This window comes from Thamnophis elegans, chromosome 4 (assembly GCF_009769535.1).
Source record: "Thamnophis elegans isolate rThaEle1 chromosome 4, rThaEle1.pri, whole genome shotgun sequence".
Lineage (NCBI taxonomy): Eukaryota > Metazoa > Chordata > Lepidosauria > Squamata > Colubridae > Thamnophis > Thamnophis elegans.
In genome coordinates this window covers 115,815,991-115,836,913 of record NC_045544.1, presented here as the reverse complement: position 1 = coordinate 115,836,913, position 20,923 = coordinate 115,815,991, and the positions used below count along the sequence as shown (strand labels likewise).

General features: G+C 43.9%; 1 protein-coding gene across 1 annotated transcript in view; it reads right to left on the bottom strand.

Moving 5' to 3' along the window:
- CAD (carbamoyl-phosphate synthetase 2, aspartate transcarbamylase, and dihydroorotase) overlaps positions 1 to 20,913 on the bottom strand; it is a 44,816-nt gene extending 23,903 nt beyond the window's left edge. Inside the window, exons 1-17 of the mRNA XM_032215867.1 lie at positions 20,649 to 20,913; positions 18,123 to 18,262; positions 17,288 to 17,417; positions 14,295 to 14,437; positions 13,502 to 13,643; positions 12,925 to 13,096; positions 11,297 to 11,482; positions 9,805 to 9,917; positions 9,449 to 9,591; positions 7,930 to 8,061; positions 6,304 to 6,537; positions 5,108 to 5,329; positions 4,427 to 4,615; positions 3,941 to 4,065; positions 3,480 to 3,613; positions 1,039 to 1,151; positions 661 to 914 (exon numbers count right to left, since the gene is read on the bottom strand). Of these exons, the coding sequence (XP_032071758.1) occupies positions 661 to 914; positions 1,039 to 1,151; positions 3,480 to 3,613; positions 3,941 to 4,065; positions 4,427 to 4,615; positions 5,108 to 5,329; positions 6,304 to 6,537; positions 7,930 to 8,061; positions 9,449 to 9,591; positions 9,805 to 9,917; positions 11,297 to 11,482; positions 12,925 to 13,096; positions 13,502 to 13,643; positions 14,295 to 14,437; positions 17,288 to 17,417; positions 18,123 to 18,262; positions 20,649 to 20,733 (2,657 nt within the window). The 5' untranslated portion in view covers positions 20,734 to 20,913. The remainder of the gene's footprint in view (positions 1 to 660; positions 915 to 1,038; positions 1,152 to 3,479; positions 3,614 to 3,940; positions 4,066 to 4,426; positions 4,616 to 5,107; positions 5,330 to 6,303; positions 6,538 to 7,929; positions 8,062 to 9,448; positions 9,592 to 9,804; positions 9,918 to 11,296; positions 11,483 to 12,924; positions 13,097 to 13,501; positions 13,644 to 14,294; positions 14,438 to 17,287; positions 17,418 to 18,122; positions 18,263 to 20,648) is intronic.
- Positions 20,914 to 20,923: the final 10 nt, after the last annotated feature.

Here is a 20,923-nt window from a genome sequence, read left to right as displayed (position 1 = left end):
CCACTTTGGCACAGTCAGCATTACAGCTTTCCCCCCACATAACTCATCCCTTTTAATGGTCTCCATCCCTACAGCCTGTTCTTAGTAAACAGATGGTATTACTTTGCTTCCAGTTTTTGAGTAGTGGTTGGGACCACCTAGAGCTAGAACCCTTTGGGCTACTTTTTATTTACTCATACAGTCTATATATTAAAAAAGGCTGTGTGTGTGTTTGTGTGTGTGTGTGTGTGTACATTGCAGCAGAACTCTGGAATGCCTTGAGCGATTTCAACTAAACTTGGTACACAGATGACTTACCCTCTGGAAAAAAATACTGTGGTGGTAAGACACCCTTAACACCCCTCGGGGTGTATGTTCTGTTAAGGTACAGCCTGTTGTGCCTTAAAATGGCATCTGCTGTACTGCCATAAGATGACTTCTATTGTACAGCGCAGTGGAGTTGCCATGGTAACGGCTTCACAGTACTCCACAAGGGGGCTCCCTTTGGTAAGTGGGGAAATCCAACATTAAAAATTACATTTGGTCCGGACATTTCCCCCCATAAATAAATACCAGGGCAACGCTGGGTTATCAGCTAGTAACATAATATAAAACAACAACAATCAGGGAGCCAAGCCAGTTTAGAGAAATAATAAACACACTGATGCTTTGATCTTGTACCTGAGCACAGCCTGAGCCACCTGCTTATCTGAGAAGCCCAACTGCTTGGCCAGCTTCAAGACATGAGGTGGCATGGACCCTGACTCTGCCTGGCGATAGGATTCCAGGCACAGTGCATGATCAGCTATGTTTTTCATCTTGTGCAGGAACCAGCGATCAATCTTGGTGAGCTCATAGAGACGCTCAATGGAATAGCCAGCCCGCAGTGCAGCTGCTAACACAAAGATCCGCTTGTCGGTGGGAGTCTCCAGCTCCTGCAGTGATGGGGAGGGAACAGAAAATTGTGGACAGCACAGCTCTGAGCCTTAGTCCAATGGGACTGGGGACAGCAGCTACTGGAAATTCAGCATGTTTCATCACCTCAGCAGGAACGCCTACCATGTCAGAGACTGGTTTTATTGTGGGATCAAAGCCCACGCAATTCTCATCCACCATGCGAAGGGCCTTCTGAAATGCCTCCTCAAAACTCCTTCCAATGGCCATGACCTCACCTGAAAGGACGACAAGAACAGCAGTAAATTTACCCAGGGGAAAATGACTTTAAGTTTAGATTTTTGTACTAAATAAATAAGCAGGGCTCCCTTTAAAGGCAGATAAAATTAGCAGGTAGAAAGAAACAAGATTCAAGCATGAGGAATGAACAGACCATAACCCAGGGAATGCCAGGACCACTCAAGCATTGGCTTGTCTCTTTTTGTCTTTAGAGACACCCACAACTGTGTCTGCATTGTAGCCTCAAATGTTGTTTGTGTCAAAAAAGGGAAAGTGTCAGAAGTAGTGTCAAAAATCAAGTTTCTTAATTAATTAATTAATAAATAATGGAAAACTATTCTTGGAACTCTGGATGATTGGTGACATTATGGTCAATTGAAAATATGAATGTATATTATAAATTAATGGGAATTCTTTGTTCTAATCGTCGCTTTTTCTCCTTAGAGATAGTGATACTATAATACTTTAAAGTATTTTAAAGACTCATTGTGATTTGATAGATAATTATGAATTTAACTTGTAAATGTGTTTTTATTTTTCATTTTCATTTCGTACAGTCACATATATACTGTGCATAACCGATAATTATGAATTTAAGGAAATAAGGACTGTTACAAATGAAAGAATATTAATGGTAATTTGAACACATAATGCACATTGATAGCAAAATATCCAGTTATGTTTAATGTAAACCAGTGATGTTAATCCTAAGCTTAAGAATTGATGCACAAAAACTTGTAATCAAACGACATGCTTGATGAAATGGAGGAAAGTTGCTGTTTAAAAAAAAATCAAGTTTATTTTGGATATGCATGTGATATTGACACATGTTTAAAAGGAGGTCAGCTGCTCTGGGATTTTTGAAAAATGTAAAAAAATAGAAAATAATTATTAACATTAATTTATAGTTGGCAGTGGAAGAACAGAGCTATGTAGTGATATATATTACTACTTTTTTTTTTTTAACTTTTATTAAACATTTATAGGCCGCCCTTTTCCCTGAGGGGACTCAGGGCGGCTTACAATAATAGGGGAGGGGAGTGCAGGACAAAACACAAAAAGAAAATGTGAGTAAAAATAATTAGCGGTAAAACACAACATTCACTCAACATTCGGGAGGGGCGAGAGTAAAGTCTTATCCCCAGGCCTGACGGGATAGCCAGATCTTGAGGGCTGTGCGGAAGGCCTGGACGGTGGTGAGGGTGCGGATCTCCACGGGGAGATTGTTCCATAGCGTCGGAGCTGCAACTGAGAAGGCTCTCCTCCGCGTAGTCGCCAGTCGGCACTGACTGGCGGATGGAATTCGGAGGAGGCCTACTCTATGCGATCTGATGGGACGAAGGGAGGTAATTGGCAGAAGGCGGTCTCTCAAATAGCCAGATCCACTACCATGGAGCGCTTTATGAATGGTAAGTAGGACCTTGAAGTGCACCCGGAGATCAACAGGTAGCCAGCGCAGCTCACGGAGGATCGGTGTTATGTGGGCGAACCGTGGTGCGCCCACAATCACTCGCGCGGTTGCATTCTGGACTAGCTGAAGTCGCCGGATGCTCTTCAAGGGCAGCCCCATGTAGAGCACATTGCAGTATTCCAGCCTAGAGATCACAAGGGCTCGAGTGACTGTTGTGAGGGCCTCCCGGTTCAGTACATAGTCTAGGGGTGTCAAACTCAAGGTTTGGGGGCTGGATCCGGTCTGCTGGTGCTTAGATCTGGCTCGTGGGGCCACCCTGGAAACAGCAAAGGACCAGCCCATGGTGATTCTGCCCACAAAAATGGAATTTTCACTGGTAGACGGTTGCAGGAGCTCATCACAGCCGAAAAAATAGCTCAGGAGCCCATTTTCACTGGCAGAGCGCTTGGGCCACTACAGGCGCCACTGACACAAGTTGGTCACTCATCCTAGCCACGGCCCCAAGGTCAAACACAACCCTGATGCTGCCCTCAATTAAATCAGATTTGACACCCCTGACACAGGCAAAGGATAAGAAAGGGAAGAAACAGAAAAATAGAAGATTGTCAACTGATGGAACTCCCAAATCATGGTATCCCAATACCTAGTCTGCTCTCTGGGCCAGAGGTGGGTTGCTAAATTTTTTACTACTGGTTTGGGGGCGCTCCTGCGTGTGACGTTTCTGCGCATGCACAGAAGCATTCGGGCGGAGCCTCCCGCTGCTGCTACTATCGGTTTGGCTGATCCGGCCCGAACCGGCAGCAATCCACCTCTGGCCTGGACCATATAAAGCACAAATGGAAATCAAACTTGATTGCAAAGGTGGAGCCTGTCTCCAGTATGCACTTCCCACCATATTCTTGCTTTCAACACTCACCCACACTCTTCATGGAACTGCCAATCTTAGTGCTCACACGCAGAAACTTGCTGAGGTCCCAGCGTGGAATCTTGACTACACAATAATCAAGGCTGGGTTCAAAGCAGGCTGTGGTGGAATTAGTGACCGAGTTCCTGGGTTGAAGTGAAGGGAAAGAGAAGGCTAAGATGGAGAGCCATGTATCTCTTATTTAATCTATGACCAGCATAGTTGCCATCCCTTTAGAAAGACTGTATAAGAGATGGCAAGAATCCAAGGTGGCAGCAGTTGCTAAGACACAATTTATCAGTCACATGTTTTAAGCAAAATTAAAAGTACTTAGGGCATTGGCTCCATAAAAGCCAAAACAATATTTAAGCAAATAATCTGTTGACACAGTGGGGGCAATGAGCAAGCAGACCCCTCCCCAGCTAGTTCTAGCAAAGCAATGCACCCTGCACCCTAGAGCATGCAGGCATTACCTGAGGATAGGCAACGGGATTCCCAAAGCCAGCTTAGCAGCAACATAGGCCAAGGGGTAGCCAGTAGCCTTGCTTGCCAGAGCTGAACTCCGTGAGAGCCGAGCATTCACCTCTATGATGTAGTACTGTGGGACAGGAAAGAGACAGATACAGCCCAGCCAATATTTCCACTATCCTTCTGGATAGCAAGCAGAATGAGAAAGTTTCCATATTTCCTGGGAATGAATGATGACTCAAGACAGAGCATGTGGTTAACATGCAGAAGGTCCCAGGTTGAGTTGAGCTAGGAAAGATTGCCTTGAAACTCTGGCAAGCCGATCCTAGTCTGTGCTGACAATACTGAATTAGGTGGGCCTGATCTGATTCAGCAGAAAGCTGCTGTTAAGCAACTGCAAGTAAGCTCACAGTGTCAGCATACACTGCTCAACAAGGACGATCAGGCATAGGTTCCCATACATTTGTGATCTCAACCCAAGAGCATCTCACCTGCTCAGACTCAGGATTCAGGGCATACTGAACATTACATTCTCCAATGATCCCCAGGTGACGAACCACTTTAATGGCTGTAGTGCGCAGGAGACTGTATTCCCTGTCGTTGAGCGTCTGGCTGGGGGCCACCACTATAGATTCACCAGTGTGGATGCCCAACGGATCCAGATTCTCCATATTGCATACCTGTTCAGGATTGGGAACCAAGACGATCAGCTAGGTGAGAAGGCGGCCATCATCACTGCTGCGATACAACCTGCAAATCCATGCCTCCAAGTTCTTAGATCCCAAGTTGGGTGTCCTGCCTCACTAACTATGGTTAAAGGATCCTTCGTCATGATCATGGTTTTTTGGTCTTATAATTTTGCCTTTCACTGAGACAGTTTATATTTGTTTTTAACTATTCCAGTTAGAGGGTTTTTTCTCTCTCTCTCTGCTCCAAATCAGTTCCTTGCATAGATACGATTTGCAATGTGCTTGTTGGCAAAGTTAAGAGGTTGAGACGTGTCTAGCTACCTTGGACACCCAGCAGCAAATAGCAATCTGCAATCAAAAATGTGTCTGCTTAATTTCAATGTAAGAAAGTTTTGCTCATTCTTTTTCTGGCACCCAAAACAAGCCTAAATGTGCCCTTCTGGTGATGAACCTCCCTCTACTTCTTTAACCCAATTGGCTTACCGTGACACAGTTGTCATAGGCATCACGCACCACCTCATACTCAATCTCCTTCCAACCCTTGAGTGACTTGTCCACCAGCACCTGCGAGGTGTGGGAAAAGGCCTGGCTCACCAGTGCCATCAACTCTTCCCGTCCATTGGCAAATCCAGAGCCCAGCCCGCCCAATGCATAGGCTGAGCGTACAAGCACTGGGTAACCAAGTCGTTCTGCAGCAACCTGTGCCTGTTGGGAGAAAGCATTTAGGAAATCCATCATCCCTACTAGTGGCTTTCCGAAGACATCTCATGCCTTTGGCCAACAATCCTGGCAGATCCAAGTGGCCTATATGGGTGTTGTGGCCCGCCAGCGGCCTGCAAAGCTGGCAGCCGATTCATACAGTGAGGAGGTTGAGGAGGAACATGGGCCAGTCCTGGAGTCTGGGGAAGGCTTTGATGAGGGCTCTGTGTCGGAGGCAGAGAGGGGGCCAAAGCCATATGCCAGTTATCAGCTGCCTACAGAGTCAGACATCAGTGAGGCAGACCAACAGCTGGAGCCTGTTCCTGGCGTGCGCATGTGCAGAGTTGCCAGACAAAGGGAACAGCTAAAGAACAGGGGTCGACTTGGGAGTAAGGCCACAGGTGGACCATGAATGGCCCCTCCCAGAGGAAATAAAAGAGGAGCCAAAGGGGAGTGGAGTTTGCAGGAGACCATTAGTTCGCTTAATTGGTTCCTGACTCTCTGAGACACCTTGCCAAATTTTGCAGATATTGGCCTGGCAGCTCTCCAAGTCAGATAAGGTCTGGGACTGTAAATTCTCCGTTGAAAGACTTTGCTGGATGTGAATGAGAAGAATTCACAGTAAATTAATAAAAGGGGTTTTTGTCAGGACCAGACCAGGAGTTTGCTTCATGCCATTGGGAAGCCTCGGTCAGAACAGTGGGTTTCACATCAGAAAGCCCGATTTCTATCTCTGTCAGTCAGAGAAAGTTCCTAACCATGTTTCACTGATAAATGAACCACTAATTCTACCCTGCAAATCCAGTCCTCTTTCCATATACTCTTGCATGGATTCTTCCATTGTTGGAAAAGAAACACCATGTTTAAGAGGATGTTTTACTCAAGAACTGGGGCCACTGGAACCTGAAGAAGAATTCCTTGGGCTCGGTCTTGGGCTCCCCCTAAAATAGGTATGGTTATAATTAAGCAGAATGACATACTTGTTCAATGGAGCAGGCAGCCTCACTAGGTGCTACATGTTCCCCTATCTCCTCCATCTTCTCCACGAAGACTTTGCGGTCCTCTGTCATCTCAATTGAGGCCACGGGAGTTCCCAGCACACGCACGTTGTAGCGTTCCAGCACCCCAGCCTTAGTCAGCTCCACACCACAGTTGAGTGCTGTCTGTCCTCCAAACGTCAGCAAGATCCCATCTGGGCGCTCGTTCTTTATCACCTGACCATAGAGAGGAAAGCGGAAGGCTGAGAATGTCCCCCTCACTCAGTTCCAATCCTATCCCAACCCTGAATTCGGAAAGGAAATTAGAGAGGTTCCCCAACCCCCTTAACCGTCCAGGTAGTCCTTGACTTACAACCACAACTGAGCTCAAACTTTCCACCGCTAAACAAGGCAGTTAAGTGAATTTTGTCCCGTTTTATGACACTTTTGCCATGGTTGTTAAGGGAATCATGTGGTCATTAAGAAAAATCTGGCTGAATTAGAGGTGATGATGGTGGAAGGGATGCACGAAAACCTACACATGTTCTACAATTTTGTAATGGAGGATGATTTTATTTGTTTTTATTTAAAAAATAAAAAAAATGGGGGGAAAAAAAGAAAAATCTGGCTGCCCCCACTGACTTTGCTTGTTGGAAGCAACTGGATGTCAGGTCTGCAGTTATATTCCTTTTGGGATTTTTGGCCTCCCACACTCTCTATTATTTCATTATGCTGTTTCATTAGTGTAGTAATTGGGAGGGGGAATAGAAAGGAGTAGAATTGTGGAATGTGTTGTTGTCATTCCTTTCTAGAAGCCCAAGGTCATCTTTTGTCTCTGCACCTCTGCACCTGACCGGAACCAGCTGGGTGGAGATGCCAGCATGGCCGAAGAAGATTGGACCATGTGATAGATTTATGGGTGTGGGGATAAGATCATGAACTTTCAACTGGGCGGAATCCCAGGAAGTTTTCAGATTTGGGATTCCACAGTTCGTTGCCAACATGTCTGTCTTATTAAATTGGAACTTTAAGGATAGCTCTGCCTTGGACTCTGATTTAATTCTGCATCATATTTGGAACACTGACACTGGGAAGGTTACAAATGGCGATCACATGACCTCAGGTTTATGAGGCTGTCATAATACCCTGTTTCCCTGAAAATAAGACCTCCTTGGATAATCAGCGCAATCGAGCTCTGGAGTGCATGCGCTAAAATAAGCCCTCCCCTGAAAATAAGCCCTCCCTGAAAATATTGCAACACAGCAGCAGCCATGAGGTGACCATGCTCGCCATCTCCTGCACCTCAAAAATAATAAGACCTCCCCAAAAATAAGGCCCTGTGCTTATTTCGGGGGTCAAAAAAATAAGACCTTATCTTATTTTGGGGGAAACACGGTACATGACAAGGGCGGATTTTGACCATGTGGCCATGGGGATGCTGCAACGATCATAAGCGTGAAAATCGGTCATAAGTCACTTTTCTCAATGAAGCTGTAACTTCGAATGGTTACTCGGTTGTAAGTTGAGGACTACCTGTATGTTGGGACATTCCTGGTTTCCAAATAGAATAGGAATATTGAGTGGCAGATGAGCAACAAGGAATCTGGGGAAGGGAAATAGTAAATTCACCTGGGTCACATAGTCAGGAGTAATGGGCAAGAAGTAGACCTTGTCAGCCAAACCTTTGGAGGTCTGAACGGTGGCAATATTTGCGTTGATGAGCACCGTCTGGATGTTCTCTTCTTTCAGAGCTTTGATGGCCTGGAAGGGTGGGAAAGTGAGATTATGACTGAATAAATTGTCATCCTTGCCACACAACTCCAGACACGTCAACATATGCACAGCGGCCTAACAATGTAGTAAAAGCAACACCATCAAAACAAAAAAATGTATTAACCAGATCTATTAAAGAGTTAGCAAAGTTGAATTTGCACACCATGGAAAATTTGGTTAATATGAATTTGGGCCCAGTGTGTGTGGAAAGTTATTTTATGGCTAAATATATCATGTAAAACCAGGAAATTAACTGGGGTGAATTCAGTAATCAAGGTAAGTGTGAGTACAGTTTTAGAAAAAAAGGCAGAGTTCTTATTTGGGATAACAATTTGCTGAAATAAGCCATGATTAATCCTGACCCATTGCCCCCCCTCCCTCTCCCTCCTTCCCAGTCCGCTGGTGCTTAGATCTGGCTAGCAGGGCCACCCTGGAAACAGCAAAGGACCGGACCGCAGTGCCTCTACCAGATAAAACAGAGCTTGCAAAGGCCATATGCAGCCCTCCTGAGCTCCATTTTCGCTGGCAGAGGGTTGCAGCAGCCAGAAATGGAGATCAGGAGCTCATTTTTGCTGGTAGATCACTTGGGCCTCCACAAGGGCCGACAAGAGTGATGTCGAGCTGGCCATGCCCCCCGCCCCCCCAGGTCAAACACAACCCTGTTGCAGTCCTCAGTGAAATAGATCTAAAGTAATTGGGAGTTAAGAAACATATACATTAAATAATACTGAATCAATAGGTAGATAAAAATGTTGAATCCTGTGTAAAATCTAGCTGCCTGTGTGACCAACCATAATAATGATAAAAGAAAGCAAAGATAGTACTAATAGTAATGGATGCCTTGGGTGCAATCCCCAAATACACTATATTGCCAAAAGTATTCACTCACAACTGAATCTGATTATTTGGATGGGTGAGCAAATACTTTTGGCAATATAGTGTATCTTGAAAACCAACAGCATTGACAAAATCAGTCAATTACCAAAGATAGATTGACATGGAACAGCTTACATCCTGCTAGGATACCTTTAACACCATCAAAAAAAAAACCTTCTGCCTATCCCAGATTCTTGGGAAGGACTCAAAAGATGGATAAAAATGTCAGACCCAGTCATCTGGCTGACCGTGCAACCAACTATAATAACAATCTTTGCTTCTCTATGATGCAGCCCAAGGTGAATTAGGATCAGCTGCTGCCCTGTATCAATACAAAAGAAATGATACCTCCATGCTAAAAATACCTCAAGCACACTGGTGACTTTGCCATTGACAAAAGCCCTCAATTCTTTTTGCTTGTGAGTATTACATCCAACCCCCATCCCACTCTGCAAATTTCCCTGCTGCCTTTTGACTTTCCACTTCCTCACTCACTCACCTGGGAGCCAGAGTAGTCAAACTCACCTGCCTGCCCTATAGAAAGGCCCCCAGAGCCCAGGATGAGCACTTTGTGAGGGCGGGGCAGGTTGATGGCAGGCAGGACTTTTGAATCGTGCAGACAGTCCTGCAGCCGTTTGCACACTAGAGGTGGGAGAGAAGAGAAAGGGATGCCCCGATGAGCACTGCAGTAATTTCAGCCCATCTGCGGACCCAGCAAAGCTTCAACCCTGCCAGGAGATTAGCAAGCACCCTATAGAAGGGGAACAACCTGCTGACTATACGGGGCAGCATGGAGATAAAGCTGAGCCTGTATCTCTAGGCTTGCAAAAGCCAACTCTATCAGAGAGCTCCCACCTGTTTTAGGGCTCTGCCCTCCAGCTACGGTGTCCTGCACTGTCTCAAGGAAGACATCAAAAAGACATTCGAGATCCATCGGCCCCGCATTGTGCTCTGGGTGGAATTGCACACTGGGATCAGAGAGGGAAAGAAAACAAGGAGGGGAATGTTACGGGTGCAACCCAAGCCCTTTAGACAATGCAATGCAATACCACTTCTAATATTCTATCAAAATTCTCAGAGCAGCTCTCCTATAAGGAAAACCTACAGCAGTTAGACTAGAATAACGGAGTTGGAAGGGACCTTGGAGGTCTTTTAGTCCAACCCCCTGCTTAGCCAGGAAACCCTACACCACTTCAGGCAAATGGTTATCCAACATCTTCTTAAAAACCTCAACTGTTGGAGCATTCCCAACTTCTGGAGGTAAGTTGTTTCACTGATTAATTGTTCTAACTGTCAGGAAATTTCTCCTAAGTTGCTTCTCTCCTTGATTAGTTTCCAACCATTGTTTCTTGTCCTATTTGGAGAATAGTTTGACTCCCTCTTCTTTGTGGCAGCCCCTGAGATATTGGAACACTGCTATCAAGTCTCCCCTAGTCCTTCTTTTCATTAAACTAGACATACCGAGTTCCTGCAATTGTTCTTCATACGTTTTAGCCTCCAGTCCCCTAATCATCTTTGTTGCTCTTCTCTGCACTCTTTATAGAGTCTCAACATCTTTTTTACATTGTGGCAACTAAAACTGGATTAAGTATTCCAAGTGTGGCCTTTCCAAGGCATTATAAAGTGGTATTAACACTTAATAGTTGGGGCTGTTTATTTAGAACAAAGGCAGATAAGGGGAGACGTGATGCAAGGCATACAAAAGTGTGCACATTATAAACCCAAGGTGAGAATTCAAAGTCTTAACAATGCTAAATGAAGGAAGATGTTTGGCTGATAAAAGAACCTTGAATTTTTTTGCCATCTGATGGGGAGACGGTTTTAGATTGGAGAAACTGATGGAAGACTGGGCTATTATTGGCAACTAGATCTGATAGCTACTTCCTGTCTTTGATCTAGTGATTAAGGTGCTAAATCATGAGTAGGGAAATCTGAGTTCTAGTACTGCCTGGCATAAAAGCCAGCTGGGTGTCTTTGGGCCAGTAACTCTCGCTCAGCCAGAGAAAGACAACAGCAAACCATTTTTGAAAATATAGCCCTGAAAACTGCATGTAGTTTCTAGGAGTCAAGAACTTGACCACACACACACAAATCATAACCAGTACACCTTAAATACCAAATTTTGTCATGTGATAGTGGAAAAACAATATGACATTCCTCATAATGCTTGGAGCTTCCTGAATGCACCAGCTTGGTTACTATTTGAATTCAGAACCCTGGAAGAAATGGACCCTTGAGCTGATCCAGAAAGGCTCTTCTTAGGTCTTCTGTGTGGCTCCATCAAATCAGAATAAAGAAAGGCGCCCCAACTCACTTGCTTACCTCCTTTTCTCTTGTTTGCCCTTACCTGAAAAATGGCTTTGACTCATGCACAAGTCCCTCGTTAGAGTGATCATTTGCATTGGTGAAGAGAGGAGTCCAGCCAGATGGCAAGCTAGCTGGATCTACTGCAAAGCCATGGTTCTGCGATGTGATGAAGCAGCGCTGGGATCCCTCATGCAGGCAAGGCTGGTTGTGTCCACGGTTTCCGTACCTATGGAGGAATTCGAAGGGGAACAAGGTTTCAAGCTACAGGTAGTCCTCCATATACAACCACAACTGGGCCCAGAATCTCAGTTGCTGAATGAAGCCATTGTTAAGTGATGTTCTGACCTAAGCTTCCATAAAAAGCATGAAGCAGAGTCTTAGTCCTGGAAAAGCCTCTTTTATTTACACGATTGTGAATTCCTTTCATTCACAGTCAGCAAGGTTTGGCAATCAGTCTTTCAGAGGACTATTTATCAACATGAACCTTATCTCGCTTGGAGAGCTGCCAGATAACTAGTTTCCAAATGCAGGGCAAGGCAACACTTGGCACAGAGTCTCTTATAGTCATAGAAGTTTCCACTCTTGAAACGACCGAAGGAACGAATTGTTTCTGCAAAAGTCCACTCCCTGTCCGTTCCTCTTTTGCTTCCTGTGGGTGGGGCCAATCACCTCCAAGGTGTGGCTTTACTCTTAAGTCGACCCTGCTTTCTTAGTTGATCTTGTCTTCTGGCAGCTCTACGCATGCACACACTGGGAACAGGCTCCAGCTGTTCCTCTGCCTCACTGCTGTCTAGCTCCCCCTCTGCCTCCGACTCAAGAGCCCTCGTCTGAGCTTTCCTCAGCCCCCTGGACTGGCACATGTTCCTCCACCTCCTCACTGTCCGGCTCTGCTGCCAGCTCTGCTCGCCGCTGGCAGGCCACAAGTGACAATCACATGACTTCTTTGCTCAATGATTGCTGGGGAGAGGGCCTGGGCCTCTTGGGCATGGTAGGGATAGGCAGAACAATTGTGAGAATGATGATGTTTGTGAACATTTTCACAAGATTTGAGATCCATTCCTCCAGCCTGCCAAGGAATTTCTGCAGGAACCTTTCTGAGTGCCCTTGTTTCTGTCTCTCTGGAGGGGAAAATGCCAGGAAATGGCAGCATTCTCAGCCTTTCAGAATGCTGGCATTCGCTAGCATTTAATGCTGCTGGAGGGGAAAACACCAGCAAACTTGTGTTTTTAATAAATTTGAGGTCTGGTCCTCTATATGTGTGATCATATGATCGAGGCAATAGGTGTGTTGGCGCGATATTTTATAACGGCCAGACATGCTTTATGTTAAATGACCAGTCATAAGTTGAGGACTACCTGACATTTACTATAGTACTGAAGAATTAGACTGCTCAACTTCATTGAAGAGGTACCTACTGGTTATTTAAGAGCTGTGATGGCAGTCGGTAGAATACAATATTGCTGGCTAACTCTGTCCACAATCTGCAATTTGATTCCTACAGGCTCAAGGTTGACTCAGCCTTCCCTCCTTCCAAGGTCGGTAAAATGAGGACCCAGATTGTGGAGGCAATATGCTGATACTATAAATCTTTCAGAGTGCTGTAAAACACTACAGAGCAGTATATGTCTAAGTGCTCCTGCTATTTCAAATATCCACACAAACACTTACTTCATCTTGTAAGTCTTAGCTCCAATGGCCAGAGCCAGCAGCTGATGACCCAAGCAGATGCCAAAGATGGGCTTTGGAGTTGGCAATTCCAGCACACGGTGCAGATTGGAAATAGTTTCTTGGCAGAATTGTGGATCTCCAGGACCATTGCTAACAAACAAGCCATCAAATTCTGGGGGAAGAAATGAGGTATCAGGTGGCATTATCCCTTTATTTATTTCATTTTTATCCTACCTTTATTACTTTATAAGTAATTCAAGATGGTGGTCCTCCTCCTTCCTCTTTTTCCACACCATAATAACTCTATGTGGTGGGTTGGACTGGGCGTGATTGGCCCAAAGTCAGCCAGTTAGCTTTCATGCGTAAGATAAAACTAGAACTCAGTGTCTCCTGGTTTCTACATCAGTACCTTAACCACCAGACCACACTGGTTCTCTTTATGGCTTTAACTATGATTACTTTTCCTCTTGAATTAGCCACTTGGGCTCCACAAGTATGAACATTCTTTGCTCCCAAGCTGAAACAAGCCACCTATCTAGAGCTGTGAATTCCATACTCACCACTCAGTTATGCTTACCTGTACTATCCAGATGATGATCCCAGGGCACCACAGTAACAGCTGCCCCGCGAGCACACAGGCATCGGATCTGGTTGTATTTCAGGCCACAGTCAATTGCTGTGATTCTCACAGACCCCCCGGGGTTGAACAAGCGGGGTTCCTAGGGAGTCATAAGGGATAAAGTAGGTATGCTGAAGTTTATGGCATTGTGGCCAATAAATCACTCTTAATCCTATATCTCTACTGTTAATGGTATAGAAGCAGCAAGGTGTTGGTGATGAGTGGGAAGACTGTAAACTTTTAAAACAACCCTTTCCCTCCCTAAGCTCTTCCAGCCATGCATGGCTTTTCCCCAAATAATTTATATTTAAATTCCTGCCCAGCTATCCCTGTCTTGGTACAGAGCAGAATAACAAAATTGATTGGTTTGCATGCTTTTTATAGCTTTCATTACTGTTGTGAATCACCCAATGTTATGCCATATGATTTGTGTGTTTATAGAAACGTTATAAAATGACATCTTTTTGGTGCAGGAAAGTTCTATAAAAGAATTGAGCCACTTAGAAGCCATGGAGTGCATATTTTTAGGCAGGAGGAGGGAGCCCTGAACCAGAAAACTGCTTCTCAAAATCATTCATTATAAATAAGATGTTAAGTGGACTTTTATTTTTTCCAAACCAAATACAATAGTTAAATAAACCCCTCTCCTATTCTGAATGTTATGCAGTATATCCACAGCTGCCTGCTTGCCACCTCCAATTTGCTTAGCCCAAGTTGTCTCTTCCCTTCCAACCCTCTTCTTCCAACCTACTTTTAGTGAGACTTCCTTCACCAAATTCCTTGTGTTTGGATCATCAAATGGCTGGTGTGAACTATGGAAGCCCTCTGGTATCAGTTTTCCCAGCAAACTCCCTTTTTCCCGGATCCGCTTGGTTAGTGCTCGCGTATCAATTCCTGCAGGAGAATTGAACTATTAGAAAGGATGGACTATCTCAGTAGAGTATGTGGTTCTGTGATCACCGGGAGAATTCACAGACAGGATAATCTCCATTTCTATCTATGTTGAGACAACCTTGGAAACTTTGAAACAAGCTACTATCTTCATATTTTGACAGTTATCAATAATGTTGATTCTGTCACAATTTTGCTTCCCTGTATTCCTGATGAAGGTAAAGGCATGCGTTGGCTCAGTGGCTAAGATGTTGAGCTTGTCGATCAGAAAGATTGGCAGTTCAGTGGTTCAAATCCCTAGCGCTCGCGTAACAGAGTGGGTTCCTGTAACTTGTCCCAGCCTAGCAGTTCGAAAGCACGTAAAAATGCAAGTAAAAAAATAGGAACCACCTTTGGTGGGAAAGTAACATCGTTCCATGCACTTTTGGCATGTAGCCATGCTGGCCACATGACCACGGAGACGTCTTTGGACAGCGCTGGCTCTTTGGCTTTAAAAAGGAGATGAGCACCGCCTCCTAGAGTCGGGAATGACTACCACGTACTTGTGAGGGGAACCTTAACATTTACCTTATTTCTGATGAAATACAATTATGTGGTCAAGTGTTCTATCTAATCTGTTAGATGTCAAGCTAGGTGATCCAATTTAAGTCTTCACTTAGTTGTGGAGTTCAGTGGGTAATTTTGGGTCACTTACACTTATTGCCAGCAAAAAATAAACAATAAAAAAAAAAACCAGGAAGAAACCTATAGTACCTTTTCCAAATAACAGATGTTATTAAAAGCCATAAGCTTTTCACGAGCTGCATCTCCCTTCATTGCAGACTGGCTTCATGGATGCAGGTAATCTATCTCACATGTAACCTGCATCCATAGAGCCAATTTGTCTTCTCCTCCCAATTTAAATCCTACATCACCCAAGCCCCTTCTGATGGAAAATGTCAGAAAAGCTTATGTCTTTTAATAGATGTTGGGAATCAGAAAAGGTGCTATTGTACCGCTTCTGATTTTTGTTAGTACAGGTAGTCCTCAATACCCAACAGCTTATATATTGACAACAGCATTGAACAAGGTCACAGGACCATTTTTCCCATGTGGCAAGTGATTCCTATTTATGAGGGTTGCAGTGTTCTGAAGTCATGTGATCACCTTTTGCGACCTTCTTATGAGTAATCTCAATAGGGAAGCCTGGTTCACTTAATAACCATGTTATAGCTTAACACTTGTGGTGATTCACTTAACAACTGTGGCAAGAAAAGTCATAAAGTGGGACAAAATTCAGTTAAATGTCTCACTTAGTAACATAAATTTTTGGCCCAATTGTGGTCATAAGTCAAGACCACCTGTATAGAGTGACACAACTTCTCCTACAACTTACCTTACTCTCAGAGTAACCTACTTCCCCACATGGTTATTGCAGAGATAAATTTTGGTCCGTGTAGAGAGAATGGAAGATTATCTTAATGGATTTGTGCAGAAGTTGTTGCCTACGCAAAAGGAACTGAAGCAATTTTAAGTCCAGAACATCCAGATAACATCTGGAAGCAATTCAGACAGAAGACTCTCTAATTCAATGAACTAGGAGGAGGAGGATTTCTCAAACTGCATTCAACTCTAAAAGCTATGAGCCTGCCAAATGCCAGCAGTCCTCCAGCCAAGGAACAAATGGCTAAAAGAATCAGTCTGTCCATTGTTGGACTCTTACGTTAAGTTTGCAATTATTCACAAAACAGAATTTTAGATTCCTGGATTTACTGAATAGTGTCATCTTTTCTAACTCCCTTGAAAATTCATTGTGGCAGACCTACTTCTTTAGTTCATGGTTCAGTGCAATGCGTAAACTTAAAAAAAGTGAGAGATCCAGTAATCGAGTGAAAATGTTATAGGAATGTAATCAGTGATTGCATAATGAAGAGTTTGTTCGTTCATTCATTCATTCACTCACTCATTCACTCAATTTGTATGATTGCCAGCCAGCATTCCTTGGCTGAAAGGACCCAGAGCATGCCCATCCTGCCATATCAGATTAGGTGGATGGAAACAAGTGGAAAAGAAGAGGGTGATCCAGCCCAAAGTTATAAAGGCCTTTAAAGGCGACAACTAGCACCCTGAGTTGCATCAAATGCACACTGGCAATGAATACAGTTCATGGAGTAGTGTTATTACATGTGCTGAGTAAATAACATCATTTACTACCTATGTTGATGCACTTAGCACCTGTTGAAGCTTCCAAATCCTGTTGAAGGGCAACTGCAGTTAAACTGTGCTGCAGGAATCCAGATGGGAAGTCACAAGAGCATGAGTGACAATGAGCAGGGACTCCTGGTCCAATATAGCACTCAAACATGTGCAAAGGCCCTCATAGCCACAGATGCCACCAGCTCTTTCAGCAGGAGCCATGAGTCCAAGAAGACACCCACCCACACAGATCAGGTTTTTCTCAGACAATGCTATCCCATTCAGAACTAAAGGTGGAAAATCCCTCAAACTGAAAGATCCAAATTTCCAAAGTCACAACAGTCTTGCTTGGTTAAGCCAAAGCCTGCGGTGCTCCATCCGGAGCTCACAGTCTCCAGGCACTGGAATAGGATATCCATGGCATCCATTCAGGTGGCTTGGGATAAAATTGTAAATCTGGATATCATACTGATGATACCTTACCCCAAACCGTCAGATCACCCACCCAATAGCTTCATGTAGATATTAAATGGGAAGCAGGAGAAAGGACTGAGTCTTGTGGCACCTCATTATGGCTTTCAAGGAGCACATAAGAGAAAGATTGCAACTCAACTTGCATTTCACTGGGTCCTCTAGAGACAAACCCTAGCACAGGTCTTTCTGATAAGAAGTGCTTACCTTCCAAACCAGGAATCCCCTTTTCTTTCAGCCAATGATCCAGTGAGCGTGTAGCACTCCAGTGGCTGGGATTTCGAGAGCATTCATCCACAATCAGTGCGGCTACATGAATGCCATTAGATTCAAACCACTGGAGGAGGGGAAGCAGAGAGTTAATAAAGAAACATACCTCATCATCACAAGAATTTTCTAATTACCTTCTACTCAAGTCCCCAAAACATTTTGTTTATTTATTTGAAAAAATGTACATTATATCCATAATTTATGTCAACAATCTCATTAGAAGAAATCCTGCATCTTACTTTCAGTTGTCATTCCCAGAAAGAAAAAAATATGTTTCTCTCCTGATCTCAGAAATTCTCCACAATTTTGGGGATATAGTTATAGTTATAAGACTAAAAACTGATCTAATTCATCAAGCAGATTAGAAGTGCCTGAACTTCTAATCCAGTTCATTTCATCCAATCATTTCAAATATATCCAATGTGTTTTGATTATTTGGTATGAATCATCAATGTAATTCAGGACACTGGATTATTCTGGAAAACAATCTAATCACATATGAATCAAATTAAATCTCTACATCAAAGATGCAGACAAACCCAACTTCAGATATGCGGTCTGTCAATTTTATAGCATTGCACTGACAGAGCAGATGAAGTATGTGGACACCAGGTTATCTATGCCAGAAATTCCTAGAACTCTTCAACTGGGCCAGGATAATTTGGGGCACTTTGTCTCCAGGCATCCAGAAATCAAATCTCAGTGCTAAGCCATCTGAAATGTTTACAGCAACATATAAGAATGGGTTTCTTTCTGCCAATGCTATACATACCCGGCTGAGACCGTACTCATCCAACTCATCTGGAGGAACCCCATAATTCCCAATCAGTGGGTAAGTCAGTACCAAGATCTGGGATTTATAGGAGGGATCTGTCAGTGCTTCAGGATAACCCACCATGCCAGTCTGGAACACTGTAGATTCCAAGAAATGATACATATTAGATTAGGGACCCTGGCATAAACTCATATTGGTTTTGGCAAATGACTCTCTCCTGCAAACCGGGCTTAAGAACTGAGTAATCTTTCTCCAGCCCATTCGTAATTGTTAATTCAGTCCTTTAGCACTCTGCTGCATCTGGCAAAAGGAGCATTTAAGGGAAAGAAATCAGATGCGACATCAGCAGCCTTTCCAGAAGACTGGATAGAGTGGACTGCTGACCCCTCCAAATTTCTCTAGGAAACATCAAAGCAAATGCAGGGATCATATACTGAGCTCATCACCCTTTTATCTGTTTGCAGTTTACCCAATGTGGAATCCCAGACCGCATCAGTATACTCACTTCTACACCTGAACAATACAGGCGGCAATACACTTCTACAGCCTAACATAAAAAGGCAGAGCCAAGATAAACAATTATCAGCAACTGCCCCTTTCTCACGATTTCCACATCCAGAAAACACGTCTTGAACACAGATTGCTTGATCTCCAGTCATATTTGTCACATGGAGCAATCCAATATCAGGTTTCTAGTGCCATAGACTTTTCAAAGATTGATGAACACACAATTACAGAAGCATTAAGAATGCTGCTCCTTCTGTTTAGCACAAGGATTTTTTCCCCACTGAATAAGACAAATTCTCATGATTGTATGAATTTGTAGGATACACAGCCTTCTCAAAGCACCTCTTACCATTTGGCACTCTCTTCTGTCTGCTTTTTCCTGATATGAGCTTTCTACTATCAGTACAGCTGTCTCCTTACCAGGAGAGAATGTTCTCCACGCTATAGCTTTTTATTAATAAGATAGTGGTCCATGGGAGGAGTTGCAGCTGGATTAAACTAAAGACCTAACTAAATCTTATTCTCTACTAGTACCAATACTGACTATTCTTACAGCAGAAGTGAACAATCTGTCTCCCACAAAATAGTGCTGAATTTTTAGTCAATATGAACATCAGCTAGATCATGATTGTAAATCAACATTCAAGGGCTTCAGGTTTCTAAATTCATCCATGCAAGTCTGCTTTAAGGATTACAACTAAATAAAGCATATGATGTGCTCTGACCACTCAAAAGTACTACACAAATGTGTATTATTGTTATTCTGTTGTTATTATTGCTGATTCCTATGAAAGCTTGGATTATCTTCTTAGAAGTGACATGTTCTCAGATTCTGGACCTGCCTTCTTCAATAGAAAGGGCATGAGGGGAAGATCCACTTTGATTCACTAGCCTCAACAAGATACTTTATAGTTTTTAGCAATCAGCAAACCAGATGTGGCTGCACTCAGCAATAGAAGAATCTTTCTATTAGATGAGAAGATTGATCTGTTCTGGCCAGCAGCCTGTCCCCAAAACAGCCAACTACCGGATCCAATGTCTTCTAAAAGTCTGACATCACAGCACATTTTTTTGTGTTATCCATCACATGGTACTGAGAGGTGTATGTTGCCACTATTCCCAAAGCATAGTTGGCATAATTTGAAGTCAGCAAGAGCCTTGGTCTTCCTGAATTAGCACTTCTCTTTTCTAAAAAATAAGATTTTTTTTCACCATTGTAGGACAGAGTACGGAGTGATAATTATTCCTTCCTAGTATCTATCTCTTTCCTAGCACCTATCTCTTTCCACTTATGACTATAACAATGTTGCTTGTATCTTTTACATTTATATTGTTTTATTTGTTTCCTAGTATAATTGGATTGCTTATTAGTAACCTATGACTATCACTAAGTGCTGTATCTTATGATTCTTGATGAATGTATTCTATTTTATTCTCCTTATGCACACTGAGAGCATATGCACCAAAGACATATTCCTTGTGTGTCCAATCACACTTGGCTAATAAAGAATTCTATTCTATTCTAATTCCTTATTTGCTCTTTTGAAAGTCAGCTGAACATATTTCAAAAACACTTTGGGAACTACTGGAGTAGTAGCAAGAATGATGAACTCAGACAGGATGATACCTTCTTACTTCTAATTTATCTGAACTGGGAATGGGATCTATTTCCAAGATCAGCAATGTGACAAGCGGAAGAAAGTCTAAAGGCCCGACTAGGCAAGAACAGATGTGTTCTTATCAGATCTATCACAGACAGCTGTGCTACCAAGTCTGGGCATGTTTCAAAGGCACTCTTCCTTCTACAAGTAGCCTTAGGCACATTTGGGGATCCAACAACGGTCAAAGGCACCTGCTGAGCAAATGGGCATAACGATCTAGACGACCCTCCACTACATTCTAGACGGAGGGGAGAGCACCTCCACCCTTCCTTTGGCCGGAAAAGCACAAGTGCGACCAGTCAAACAAAGAGCTTTCCTTCTCTTTCTCCCCCACTTTGATCCTGCATAAACTCACCGACTTCACCCGCAACTGGAGTCCCCACGAGTCCAAAGGGACGCCCACGCAACACCGTCCCATCCTCCAGCACTAGGCTGCCCATAGCTCGCTTTTAGCACGTGGAGGACGACGACGGGGGGGCGGGCGGGATGGCTCGGAATTCCCAGCGGTGAGATGCGGGGGGGGGGGGGAGAGCGACAGAGACCGGGATACAAGAGGAGGAGGAGGGGGGGGAAGAGAGATAATGCGGAGGATGCGGCCGGCGCCGGACGCACGAGGGGGAGGTGATGTGA